Consider the following 14,716-nt stretch of genomic DNA (forward strand, 5'->3'; position numbering starts at 1 on the left):
TAAAAGAGGAAAATCGGCCGCCGCTCCGCTGCGGCTTCGCGGGTGCTCCCGGAGCGGAGCGGACCACAAAAACGTCCAACTAAAAACCTCTAGTATCGCTTCGAACCGTTCTTCCAGCACGCGCGTCGACGCCCGTTTCAACCACGTTAACTCCGTGCGCAGCGCTGCTGCTTGGCATCCCATCAGGGATCCCTTTGGTCCGTAATTTTTTTTTACGTGATGACACACTGGCCGGCAATGTGATCTTTGTATATCTGCAGTTCACCTGATGCGCATATCATTGATACCGTTGGAAGTCTTGTAGCGGGACTCGCTATTTCGAACTAGTTTTTGGAACTTATAACATGTTTTTATTGCTTTCACTTGTTCCGTCACAGAATTGTCACAGACCAAGAGTTCAACATATTGGAAATCAGGCAAAACTAAACAGAACAAACATTTTATTGAGATATGTCTGCGATGATGTCTTTCTGTAGCCCGTGATGAACCATCAGGCAGAGACTTCATTCAACCGATCTCTTTTCTTTTTCTAGCTTGTCGGGGTAAAACAATGATTGTGCTAGTGAAGCATAGGTAGAAATTACAAATAATATGGCGAGGTATTAATAGACAGCAACGTTGATGGTAAGACATAACGGCAGCTCCTAGCTTGTCTAAAAAAATCTGGTATATTTGTTCGTGTGGTTTCTCCACATTCTAAACGTACTTATATTTGGAATGTGCATGTACAGAACAGTGAAGACATGAAGATCATGAAATAACACTAAGAACACAATGATATTCGTTTCTTTTTATCGAAATGTAGTCTTATGTGAAACATGAGGTGCCCTCTTGTACACCACACTCGTTCGTGCACAACTACATAAAGTACGCTGGGGCATTGTGTGTATAGTTTTTTACAGTGAGTTGTTGCACGTCCAAGTGCGCACCGCTGTTGCTCCCTGATGACACGCTTGTTATGTCCGGAGTGGCAAACACCATCCTCCCAAAATATCGCACGTCCGGCAGCGTTCTTGGGGACGTTTGTTCATTGGGCTGGCGGTGGTGCATCGTAGGCGCCGTTGAAGTGTGCTGGGAGCCGTGCCCGCGAAGCGCTGTCCTGAATATGCGAAAGGAAAACAGGTTATAGATATTGAATCAAGGGTCTCGGCCTGGCACGTTTCAGCCTCGTTTAACAGGCATGTGCAGTCGCACCCAATATGGGTTGCAACATGCTGCCCGTGGTTTAAGTGGTGCCAACACTGCACGGTGGTTTCGGCATAGAAAACAATAAATGACTTAAGCATTGTTTCGACTAGTCTATACTAATATTTACAATACTCATGTCACGTTTACCGATGTTACAGTGTGGGCTTGGGGTTCCTTCCACCATGGCCACCGTTTTGTAACTCATTGTTAGCGCCACTGTACGGGTCACTTATGAAAGTTTAGACTTCCCGAGTAAGCATCAATCAATCAATCAATCAATCAATCAATCAATCAATCAATAAATAAATAAATAAATAAATAAATAAATAAATAAATAAATAAATAAATCAATCAATCAATCGCTTTACTCGTGGACTACTCCGTGGCAATAGTTCGAAAGTTGCAGTGTGTGTTTAGTGCTCTGGGTGGGGCAATATGGGATACTGAGGCATAGACTGTGGCTCTTCTATTGGTATCCTTCGTTTAGCACTGCTAACCATGCGTACAGAAGCTGAAGGCTCCACCATTTTAAAGTTTTGTGAGATAGCACTCAAAAATAGACAACGAAGCTGCCTAGTGCCGGATTCACATGTGGACAAAACCGTGGTCGCTAAATGATGAAGATAGCGATGCGGGCTGCGCAAATGCCGCTTTCGGTATTTTGCGTCGCACATTCGCGACGCTTCGCGCTATCGGTTCGTCTGAATTAACCAGGTGGCTGCTAAATGTGACTGAATTACGAGAGTTTGATCAATTGATATATGAATAACCTTTTTATGCCATTAAACGATACGTGCTCAAACTGTATTAGGGAAGAGTGAATTAGGGGACACTTCCACATTATCCGGTTTTATTTTTCAAACAAGTGAGGGTCAACTTAACGAGATTTTACTGTATTACTCTAGTGTATCTGAGAGGACCCGATGATTGGCCCTTTACAGGAAGAAAGATATTGGGAGCGCTGCTATTAGCTCAGAAAGCCCAGAGCCCTCCTTCAATTTTTGAACGCACAGAATCGAGCGGCCATCTGTGATATGCTGCTCTGTGCCTGTGTGGTGAAATGTGTGTACTAGTGGTTTTCTCGTTATACTTTTTTTGCCCCTTATTTCCCTCCCCACATGTGGGGTAGCAAACTGGACGTCTATGGTTAACCTCCCCGCCTTTTCTGTTTTCCTTAATTCTGTCCGTCTCGGTGTTAAAGGCCTGTTTAATCTAGTGAAATACTTAGTTTTATTGCAGCACTTGTAAAAGAGAAGTCGCGGTGTTGGCATGCACTTACCGGTTGCTGCTCAACCATAGCGATCTGGTTGCCCTTGGTGGGTTGTCTGGAGGAGGCCTCTTCGGCGCCGGTAGGGTCAGCCTCCACTTCCCACGACGGGTAGTCGTCGAAGAGCTCGTCCTCTTTGGGAGGGTCCAGCAGCGGAAGCCGCATCACCAGACCTGCTCCGCCCCGGAGAACCACCGACAAGTTCAGTCTGCTCTCATGTTTAGTACGAGTATGAGGGGGAAAATCTTTTTCTTAACCATTATGGATACCTTGCGGGATTCCGCACGACTGATTTGCAAGAGTTCGTGTCTGCTCGCTTCGACTTGTCGATTAATTCACCTAAGCTTCTGCTGCTAGCTCCCTCCTGATTAGCTCCATAGACAGAGCGACTGAAGGCATTGATCCCGCGGTGATGGTGGTGATGAAAGCATTTGTTCACAAAGGAGAGGTTTAGACGTCTTTAGAGGTCTCTGCAGACTAGGTGTAGTCTCTATCTCGGTTCCCATTGGTTAAAGCCGCCGTCCTGCCTCTCTGGACCAAGGCCTGCTGGGACTGATGGTCTGAGTAGCCGAGCAGGGCCGCCTCCCAGTCCTCTTGCCTAGGGTTTGGGTTAGGGGTAATGGCTGCGTTGTTTTGGCAGGCCCACACCATTTGGTAGGTGTCTGCCACCACCCCACAGTGTTGGCACTGTCCTGTCACCGTATGGTCGAAATATTTCACTATGGCAGGACATAGCAATGTATTCGTCTATAGGTGAAACAAAATACGCTCGTCTGATTTTTTCAAACCCCTTGCGGCGCGTCCTTTCTCCGGACGAATCTATCGGCCACCAAGAAGCTTTCCCTTTATAAAATGCTTGTGGTTTTCTTTGTGGCTTCGTGGTACAAATAGTCGACATCTATATAGTTTTCCTTATAGCACCTGTGGATTTCTTTGTGACTTTGTGCTACAAATAGTGCTAGACCTGATGGACCCTACCAAAGAGGACCAGCTCTTCAATGACTATCCATTTATTAGTTTCATTTATTAGCCCTTTACTAGAATTTATTAGCCGATTTGCATTGTAGAACCGATTTGCATTGTAGTTCGAGTATTCTGCGCACCACCACAGGTAGTCGAGCGCAGTAGAGCGCCTTTTAGCAAGAGGCATGTTTCTATAGGATACCACTGACAGGTTTATTGTTTCTTGAAGTATCATGAATGCTTTTCTTTGCTTTGAAGTGAAAACGTGAGAACGCAAGGTACTTCAGAGCTGGCTATGCTAGAATAATGAATTGTTTGCTCTACTGAAAAAGAAACAAGAAAATGTAGAGAATAAATCAAACATTAAAAAACACCTATGCGAACACAAACATGCAAGAAATTTCTCTTGAGAATACGCACAGTTTATCGCAAATCACCTAAAAGTCCACAAAATTCTTTGACACGTGTCGCTTTTCCCCTTCCGCTCCTTTCCCTCTTTCGTTTTCGTACCTTCCTTCTTTATTTAGGTCTTTATTCTTTCCATTCGACAGTTAGGTGTGGTTTCTCTTTCATAACTGGGGACACACTTGTCCCGATAGGGGAGACAGAATGAAGCGTCTTCTCTTTCCTTTCCCAAATACCCACATATATACAGCAGCCCGGTTCTTTTTGGGATCTTCGTGGTTTCTCGTAAGTTTAGGAACAACTACAACAATAACAACAACAACAACAACAACAACTACTACTACTACTACTACTACTACTACTACTACTACTACTACTACTACTACTACTACTACTACGACTACTACTACTACTACTGTAATGATATGTGGGGTTGAACGTCCCCAAACTACCATAACTACCATATGATTATGAGAGACGCCGTAGTGGAGGGCTCAGGAAATTTCGACCTCCGGGGGTTCTTTAACGTGCGCCTAAGTCTGAGCACACGGGCTTACATTTCCGCCTCCATCGGAAATGCATTCAATACCGCGACCTGCGGGTCAGCAGCCGAGTACCTTAGTCACTAGACCACCGCGGCGGGGCTACTACTACTGCTACTACTACTACTACTACTACTACTACTACTACTACTACTACTACTACTACTACTACTACTACTACTACTACTACTACTACTACTACTACTACCTGTGAGCAGTCCTCCGCCAACGGCGATGGCGAGCGTGCACGCCATGGCGGCGAGCTGGTAGAGCGCCTGCGTTCCGGCTGTGCGCCCTTCTCCAGCCGCCACCTCGACCGTGTAGTACAGCACCTGGCTCAGCTCGGTCGAGTTTTCCGTGGGCGCCCGCGCCGGATACAGAGTGTACAGGCTGCGATGGAGGTTTATTATTCGAAATCACGTCGACGCTGTCGAAGGGTTTTACGTCACCGTCACGTCTACCCGTGAGGAAAGAGATTAGCTGTCGTACCTGTACTTGTACTCGTCCTCGGTGGCACTGGCGGCGATTACGGCACTGGTGATCCCGGCCAGAATTCCAGGCATGCCGTGCAGGTTGTTCACGCCGCATGTGTCGTGTATCCTTAGCTTTCGGGACAGTAGCGGCTGCAAACCAGTCCGGGATGTATGTGCACATGCCTTACTGTTAGTGTGGACACACACGCACGCACGCGCGCGTTGCTCTGGATTTTCGAAACAACCTGTTACCTTTGTGTGAGAGATCGCAGATATCGTCACATCGCAAGTCAATAAGTTTGGTAAAATTTGATTGCCAGAAATACGCGTCGACTCGTCCTTCAAGCCATTCTATTTAAACTGATGCAAATACTCATGCATCGTCTGTTCTCTGCCGGCCCTAGCAAGCTTGAGTAGATCAACAATGTTCCGCGGGATTCCTGCGAAATAATTAGAGCGTGGTCATTGATCCTGGGTAGCCTGGAATCGTCGTATAGGCCTAATGGACAGAACAGTGGTTTTCACTGGGGCTTCTTTCGTCTCAAGAAGTCGTGCTCTGATTCACTTGCACAACATCGTGGCTTTCAAAATTTCTTGAAATGGTGGTCAGTATCGACGAGTATTTAATCAATACTTCCTTTCCGTACGCATTTTGTTCGTTCAAGGCTCTACTGACGACGGGGCAAGGACAACACGCGAGTTATCATTAAATGCAACGTGGCATCACTGGTTCGCTTTTGCTTGTTTATCTGTGTCTTTGTCTGCTAATGAAATGAAGAAAAATAAAAGAAATGAGATGGCAGGCCTACTATACATTTGATTAACCCGACATCTGCGAATAATACCCGCAATACATAAAAAAGCAGGGAGAAAATAGAAGCTAAAGTAACATCGCACACGAGTGCAAGCACTTGTGGCATTGCACTCGAGTGCGCCGGTTCATTTACGTGCGTGGTGGCCATAATGAGATGGGAGAGATATCAATCAAACTTTTACACTCAGGTGGGCCTTATAAATTATAACCGCGTGTTGCTTTTGGCACGTAAAATTTCGTAAATAATTTAGCATAAGCACAGTTTGACAAATTACCTGAGGCACCGGTTCAGTTCTCTGATAACATCTACACTAATAAGTATGCTGCTTTTTATCTGCTCCTGAAGGAGCGTCAAAAGAAGTGCTGTATAAAAGTCGCGTGACACATTCTTTTGAAAAGCGCGTAGGCGTATTTAAATTGGAAGGTGTGGGAGGTGCTCTCTGCACCTAGCATTCCTCTAGGTAGGACATCTTGTGGGGTGCTTAGGGACATCGCCCCACTACAACGCGGAGCTCATAAAACGGGCATTCTGATTAGAAACAATAAATTAGATTAGACTGAGAAAAACGCAATTTTTTTTGCCAATTTCGTGGTAACATACATGTTAGAGACACAGGTGCTTAAGCTTGTGTTAACGCGGTAGCGATACGTGTACACTCACCATCATGAACTTGAATCCGAAGACGGACAAAGCTCCGGCCAGGGAACCCAGTATGAGCGCGCCGTAAGGGTGGATCATCATGTCAGCAGTGGCTCCCACGGCAACACCCCCGGCCAGTGTGCAGTTTTGCACGTGAACCTGCGCACGGCACGCTGGTAAGCGTCGAGCGAAACCAAGGACTGTCATAACAGCCCTCCACCGAAAACCCTAGCGATAATTACTGTTACGCTTCTTCACAACTAAGATGATTAGTGATGCTCCTCTCTAATTAAGTAAAAGTTTGGTCGACACTGCGCATATGTATAGGCGCATATACGCACTCCCGTAAGTGCGTCTGCTCAATCTGACTGTTGTTTTTCCCCCTGCAACATCCAATATTACAATGTAAGTGAGTGAATAAACCTTATTTCACGATCCGGCATGTTTGTGGTCCGGGCTAGACCGCACGGGAAGGTGCCAGGAGACCTTGTCTCTGTACAATCTCTTTGGCTTGCTGGATAGCTCATTTTTGGTCCGTACCTCCGAACTGAGCAGCACTAGCCACCACTGCTCGTGCAGAGGGCCTCAGGAGAACGTTATGTTGCGACATTCCCACAATATATGTTTATAAGACGTCCTTTCTGTTATGTATAGCTTGCATTTATTGTCCGGGTAAAGCGTGGGTAGCTCCTGTAGACGTGCACAGGGTTTGGGCAGGAGTTGGTCTGTAACTGTCGATATTGAAATGCTTGTTGCCTGTCTAGACTCAGGTGAGGTGCGGGAAAGACGCACCTTGCTTCTCTGTAGTGTTGTGTGTATTCTGTGCAGCACGTAAATCAGTCTTTGTGTGGCACGTCGGTGGCACCAGGAATGACCACCGAGCGGTCTAATGAGGTTGCGCGGTGGGTTCATTCTCGCGACAACTCGAGAGCCATATCGTTCGGATTGGACGTATCAGTGTCTCTGTGCGCTGGGAATTATATTATGTATTTGTGTTTATCTACCAAAGTATATTTCCGACATTGGTTGAACCCGATTGATGTTAGTAGTGGTTTGTGCAACGCAGGTTGCATGGGTAGAAAAATGCATTCGAACAAACTCCACTCCTAATTTAGTAAACGCTTGTTTTCTGAATAGGTGGCTATTTGGAATCGTGAACATAATCGACTAACGAATTCGTATGCGTCTTTTGGCTTGTGCAGTTCGCGCAGGTAGAGTTAACGAGGTGTCTAACATGTTTCAATAAGCCACTCTTCTGTTTTAAGGCTTTATACCAGGGGTTAGTGGCAACCTTCTGAGGCGGACGGCCGAGTTGCATGAAGCCGATACGGCCGGGGCCCGCCTGAAGGATCGGAAGGGAGAGAAGGGAAGGAGTTGCAGTCCAAAAGATCAAGATCTGCGAATTGATTTGATTTAAAATACTGTACAACACCAAAATAGAAGTCATGTTTACTCTCAAGCATGTTACAAGGTTCCAGCGAATAGACATATAACAAAGTAAAAAATCTATTTCCACGTGAATTTTGATGTTGAACATTCTGAGCCAACTCATGTTTTTGTAAATCAATATTGCTCACCGACAGACGCAGAAAGTTAGGCAGTTGTTCATCAGTTAGTCGGGAGGGGTTAATCAGTTACTTAGGAGGAGGGGGGCTGGCGTTGCAGGCGGCCACGTAATATACCGCCCCGTGGGCCGCTGGTTCCTTCCCTTGCTTCATACTAATTCGACTCGATAGGCGTGTACACTCGCCATGGTGAAGCGGTTCTTGGGATCCACTAACGCCGACACGGCGTACGAGGTGATGGTGCAGGCCACGAGCGCCAAGAATGTGTTGATCACTGCGCGGTGCCTGGCGTCGCCGTACGCCGATACCGCGTTGAAACTGGGCCAGAAGACCCACAGGAACAGCGTCCCTGCGTACAAAGGAAGGGTATAAATGAATACTGGATTGAGCGTATCATAATAACGGTGTCAGAAGTGTATGATTACGCTCGGTTCGGAACAAAACTCTGTCTTCGGGCTTTGAAAATTGTAATCTTCGACATACCCTTAAAGCGGCCTTGTTCAAAGATCTAACCAAGTGTAATGGCAGTGACGAAGACTAGCCTTATATTGTAATCACAAAAGAGAGTTACCTGTACGTTTTCGTAAAGTTCCTGTAAGGTTCCGAAATTCTATTATGCTTTAGCTTTTGTTTTTATATACCTCGAAAAGAAAGAGTATAGTTGTCCGAGTTAATCTATGAATTTGATATATACAAGAAAAAACATTGCATGCATGCGAGTCGAGGTCAATGTGTGGTAAGCATAGTAAATTTATAGATATATCCCTTTGTGATTGTTAGCGAAAAAAAAGCACGTTTTCTTGTGCCCTCGATTAGTTTAAACCTAAAAACACCACAGCGGTAGTGAACAAGGTTTTTATAGTATGTCCGCGTAAGAGTTTTTGCTGTAATACATGAATAAGCAACTCACGCACTGGATTATGCTATATTGCTAACGATGCTTTAGTAAGACGCTGCTGGCACGGACGACCTTGTGGTAGGGCAACGAGATAAGATTGCGTTTCTTTATCTTTGTGACATGTTTTACCTGCTCGATATTTATTTTTCGACAGTTCCTCACCGATCATAGCGAAAATGTCCGAGTGGTAGACAGAGCCCTCCTTGCGGTGGTCGCGGTGCTCCTTCTTGTTCAGCACGAACGACACCGCAAGGCCGAAGTAGGCGCCGAACATGTGCAGGAAGATGGAACCACCGATGTCCACTGCCTGCGAACGTTCGCAAGTAGCGAAATTCCTAGTGCCGCGTGTGAAGTGCTGAGCCTGGACGAGTGGGTATTTTAAAGGCCCACTCAACACAAATCACAATGACTCGACCGACCCGCATGGCAAAGGTGATAGTCTCCTACCTTTTTTGCCCGCTACAGTTAACCCCCCCCCCCCCCACAAAAAAAAAGACACTGTAGACACTGTAAATACGGCTGCGTTTATTACGGTATGGTAAGATACCGCAGGAACTATAACATGAGATGCAAGGAAAAAACTGAAAAAGAAGAAACAAAAAGAAAGTAACACATAAAAAGTAATAATCAACACAAATTAACACGTCACAAACATGCAAGCAGTGTCGTCATGGGAAGTCAGCATTCTTAGCATGGTACGGTATTCGTACGACGTCCACTGCACGATCGAATGTGAAAGGGACCAAATTTCTTTCGTTTTAAAAATGTACATGGAATGCAAACGCGCAAACAAGCTTTCTTACAAACAGCAGAGAGATAACGGAAATAGTGCAGCAGTATTTCCTAAGTCTCCTACGATTAGGGAATAGCTATATGACGTCCTTGCCAAGCTCTTCTGTATTGTGTTTGTTGCGTAGGAGCCATGTAAAGCTCCGAAACGTTTTTTTTTTTGTTTTATCAGAACTGATATTTGTCCTAGTTGGTACCTGCTGTTGACATACTTTAACCAGCCCCGCCGCGGTGGTCTAGTGGCTAAGGTACTCGGCTGCTGACCCGCAGGTCGCGGGTTCGAACCGGCTGCGGCGGCTGCGTTTCCGATGGAGGCGGAAATGTTGTAGGCCCGTGTGCTCAGATTTGGGTGCACGTTAAAGAACCCCAGGTGGTCGAAATTTCCGGAGCCCTCCACTACGGCGTCTCTCATAATCATATGGTGGTTTTGGGACGTTAAACCCCACATATCAATCAATCAATCAATCAATCAATCAATCAATCAATCAATCAATCAATCAATTACTTTAACCACGAAATACCACAAACAGAGTACGAAAACAGCTAGGCAACGACAAGAACAAGCACCACTCTCAACTAAATTAGGCTGAGCGCTAACCAGAAATAAATATAAAACATACAAGGCGTGCGCGGTTTTCACACAGCCTTACGCTATCCAGCTATCAAACAATCTCTTTTGCGATACGTACAATGTCACCGACGTGTCGCTCATGCACCATTTTCTTTTCTTTTTTATGTAATAGGGTTCCATCAACTCAGGCGCAGTTTGATACCTAGAATATTGATTTCTTTAAAACGTGGTTCACCCTTGCAGGTTTCGCAATGCATAGGCAAATGCGTCAAGCCGTCCTTCATTAGCTTTAATTCATGCTCCCTAGCTCGTTAATTAATACGGCGCCCGGTGTGCCCGATGCACGATTTGCCACAAGAAAGGGGAATTTCATAAACCACGCCTTTGACCACATTTCCCGTACGTCGTGGTGGTGGTAGTGGTTATAAGAGGGAGATGGCACCTAACTTCTGCAGCCCGGTAGGAAGCATGGCGCCGTGCCTATACGTCGTGCCACGTTTCTCGCAGCATTCCTGCCGGCTCACCCCTTCCCAAGCAGCTCTCGGGCACAGGTGAGCCATTTTTACAGGTGCAAAAAATTGCGACGGGTATTCCGTACCGGCCTTTTACCCAATTTAAGTTGGTAGGAGACCTAATGAACATAAGGAATCACTGCAGGTCTTACGGTTTTGGTTTCTTGTTACCTAGTGGCAGCTCTAGTTTACCTTCACTCTTCGCTTTTGCAAAAGCGCTTCGGAGACAGCAGACAATGACGAGTCAGGGAATTCCGCAGCTTCTAGTCGCTGTTTTTTTGTTCATTTGTTAGTTTCAAGGAGTGACATGTTCGAGTTCTTGTACTCGGACACCAGAACGAGGTGTACAGAAAGAATGTCCGATGTCCCGAGAACAAAGATCGAACAAGTCGCTCTTCCGCGAATAGCAACCACGTGTGGTCATGGCTGCGTCGCACTAGCTGTACCCCTAGCCGGGGGAAATAAATAACTGCGAATCGCTCAAAGAGGTGCAGTGGGTGCGAACAATATGATTTGAATTTATCTCGGTCGAACACTTATATAAAGAAAGAGAACTTCAGAACACTGGAATCGGTGCTAATGTCCTTCATACTAAATATCTTACGGAATAGATATTACTAAACATCTCACTATCGGTGAAGAAGGAGATAGAGAGAAAAAGGTAAAGGGAGTTCAACCGTGCAGAGGAGACCTATTATTGTAATCTTGTAATCAAGAAGGGGAAAGAAGGCGAAAAAATGAAGGAGAGGAAGCGTGTGTGACGAAACTATATGAAGTCATGACATTTACACCATCCAAGTACTGCCCATCAACATTGTCGGTGAAGTCACAAAAATCAATCAATCCAGTTTGGCTAAAAAACCAGACTGAACAGTGATCATGTTGAACTACAACATAAACAACGTGCAAGTTTTGCCAGTGATGTCAAAAACCTCTTAAGCGGAATCGTAAAACAAGAATAAAATCTTCTCGCTAAAGAAACCAAAACCTACTTTCTTGTCTCGAGAGCTCATCTTCAACGTTTCTTTAGTTTGAGCACATTTACTACGAATGGTGTAATAGTGGGGCATTGTTATATTTACGAGCTGTTGGCAGCACTGGAACATAGCGCTAGCATGCAAACAAAATCTTCGCGAAGTTCACTGCTCCGTCTTTTTTTCGTTCTTTGTGACGACTAAAAACTGAGTGTTCTGGCTGGCTTCTGTACTGCCTCTTCTTTCTTGACTCCCGCTATCACGATACATCTCTCCTGACTGTTTACTTCCGCGTATTTCTTATCAAGTACTTCCAGTTCATGGTGCGCACTCAGCGGTTGCTGTCAAGAGCGCTCGAGAGGCTACCGTTTACTGTTGACTCAACACTCTCTAAGCCAACCGCAGAAAATGGTATAACGTCCGCGGTGGCCTGAAGATAAGTTAACGGTCACCGCACGTCTGCTGCGTTGTTTACCTGGGATAGTCACAATCTTGAAGCTTTCAGATACCTTCGTTGGGTGATGTTTATTGCCTTGCGTGAGAAACTCATGATCTGAGAAATGCTAACTTCTTTATCTGTGTTATTGACTAAGCACTCTACGGCGGTAGCTTCTTTATCTACCGTTATCTACAGTAAGCATGTGTCGTATTTTTAAGAGTTTCACGATATTTTTTTATGACTACCTCAATGAGCGGGGCAGATCTAACGAAACATTTTGTCCACATTACTCAAACACATTTCTTCTTGATTTCAGCTATGATATCCTTAACCACGGTTTGTTCCCCGATCCACTCTGCTCTCTTCTTATCTCTTAAGGTTACACCTATCGTTTTCTTTTCCCATCGCTTGCTGCGTCGTCCTCAATTTAAGCTGAACCCTCTTTGTAAGTCTCCAGGCTTCTGCTCCGTAGGTGAGTACCGGCAAGATGCAGCTGTTATATACCTTCCTCTTGAGGGATAACGGCAATCAACCAGTCATGATGTGAGTGTGCTTGCAAAATGTGCTCCACCCCATTCTTATTCTTCTAGTTACTTCAATCTCGTGGTTCGGCTCTGCGGTTATTACCTGCCCTAAGTAGACATAGTCTTTTACAACTTCAAGTGCACTATTACCTATCTCGAAGCGCTGCTCCTTGCCGAGGTTGTTGTACATTACTTTCGTTTTCTGCAGATTAATTTTAAGACACACCTTTCTGCTCTCCTTGTCTAACTCCGTAATCATGAGTTGCAATTCGTCCCCCGAGTTACTCAGCAATGCAATGTCATCAGCGAAGCGCAGGTTACTAAGGTATTCTCTATTGACTCTTATCCTTAACTGTTCCAATTCTAGGCTTCTGAAAAACTCCTGTAAGCACGCGGTAAATAGCATTGGGGAAATTGTGTCCCCCTGCCTTACACCCTTCTTGATTGGTATTCTGTTGCTTTCTTTATGAAGCACTATAGTAGCAGTTGATCCCCTGTAGATTTCTTCCAGAATGTTTATACATACTTCATCTACGCCCTGATTCCGCAGTGTTTGCATGACGGATGATATTTCTACTGAATCAAACGCCTTCTCGTAATCTATGAAGGCTCTGTATAGTGGTTGGTTATACTCTGAGCATTTCTCTATTACCTGATTGATAGTATGAATGTGGTCAATTGTTGAGTAGCCTGTTCGAAATCCTGCTTGTTCCTTTGGTTGATTGAATTCTAATGTTTTCTTTACTTTGTTAGCAATTACCTTTGTATATAGCTTGTATACTACAGAGAGCAAGCTGATCGGCCTGTAATTCTTCAAGTCCTTGTCATCTCCTTTCTTATGTATTAAGATGATGTTAGCGTTCTTCCAAGACTCTGGTGCTCTTCCCGTCAGGAGACACCTCGTAAACAGGGTGGCTAGTTTTTCTAACACAATCTGTCTTCCATCTTTCAGCAGATCTGATGTTACCTGATCCTCACCAGCAGCTTTGCCCCTTTGCATGCTCTCCAAAGCTTTTTTGACTTCTTCTATCATTATTGGTGGTGTGTAATCTTGGTTACTGCTAGTTCTTATAGTATTAAGTAGAAGTAGATTATAGTATTAAGAAGAAGAAATGGACATGGGCAGGGCATGTAGCGCGTAGACCGGATAACCGCTGGTCAATAAGGGTAACTGACTGGATTCCCAGAGAAGGGAAGCGGGTTAGGGGGAGACAGAAGGTTCGGTGGGCAGATGAGATTAAGAAGTTTGCGGGTATAAATTGGCAGCAGCAAGCACAGGACCGGGTTAACTGGCGGAACATGGGAGAGGCCTTTGTCCTGCAGTGGACGTAGTCAGGCTGATGATGATGATGATGATGATGATGATGATGATGATGATGATGATGATGATGATGAATCAAACACATACGAGGAACGAGCAAATATACTTGGTCCCCCGAGAGTTTTTACTTTGGGACCTCCCATCGTTAAATCACCATGTCACATAACGTTCAACCAAATCGGCAAACGTTCGACCCCAACAATTACTATTTTTAAAGTGGAGCAAACGCGAGATGAAATACAACGACAAACTTATCTTGATCAGTGATAAATCTTATCTAATCAAAGTTGAAACTATGAGCCGCGATAGCTCCTGCAGGTTTATTGATGGTGAACCTCGGCAGCTCGTTGTCCTTACTGGCTACTGCTGGTCAATTACTGCCGGAAAACTAACTACGTAGGAATAAAAGAAATGCACGAAATGCACAGCACAGTCCCAGTACACGATAAGTATACATGTATACTAATCATACAAACTAATGTGCACGAGTTGATAGGTAATGTGTGAACCCTACTGCATGTACTCGTACTTACACTGCGGGAAAGATGTTAGTTATTATAATGTGAGATTAGTGTCAAGCACGCGATTCGCTGTGCATTTGTTTCGCAAAAGTAAACAAAAGACGCGTTGCAGGAGCTCAAAACAGAAATTCGTGAGGAGATTCCCTATCTAGAATGGTCCCACAGTGTCTGAAACACTTAACGGAACAAATCAGGAGCGCAATGGTAGATACGTTTGACTTGGTTACGACAATTAGCATACATTTAGCGAGCATGGTGCGCTTCTACGCACTTATTTTGGAGGGGGGGTAAATTTATTGCTATTTTGTAA

General features: G+C 45.0%; 1 protein-coding gene across 1 annotated transcript in view; it reads right to left on the reverse strand.

Annotated features, from left to right (window-relative positions):
- Positions 1 to 423: 423 nt before the first annotated feature.
- Positions 424 to 14,716, reverse strand: part of LOC119172044 (ammonium transporter Rh type A-like) — a 39,338-nt gene continuing 25,045 nt past the window's right edge. The window contains exons 5-11 of the mRNA XM_075892852.1: positions 8,918 to 9,062; positions 8,043 to 8,206; positions 6,314 to 6,451; positions 4,855 to 4,988; positions 4,574 to 4,755; positions 2,468 to 2,628; positions 424 to 1,099 (exon numbers count right to left, since the gene is read on the reverse strand). Of these exons, the coding sequence (XP_075748967.1) occupies positions 1,028 to 1,099; positions 2,468 to 2,628; positions 4,574 to 4,755; positions 4,855 to 4,988; positions 6,314 to 6,451; positions 8,043 to 8,206; positions 8,918 to 9,062 (996 nt within the window). The 3' untranslated portion in view covers positions 424 to 1,027. The remainder of the gene's footprint in view (positions 1,100 to 2,467; positions 2,629 to 4,573; positions 4,756 to 4,854; positions 4,989 to 6,313; positions 6,452 to 8,042; positions 8,207 to 8,917; positions 9,063 to 14,716) is intronic.

This window comes from Rhipicephalus microplus, chromosome 4 (genome assembly GCF_043290135.1).
Source record: "Rhipicephalus microplus isolate Deutch F79 chromosome 4, USDA_Rmic, whole genome shotgun sequence".
In the NCBI taxonomy this organism is placed as follows: Eukaryota; Metazoa; Arthropoda; class Arachnida; order Ixodida; family Ixodidae; genus Rhipicephalus; species Rhipicephalus microplus.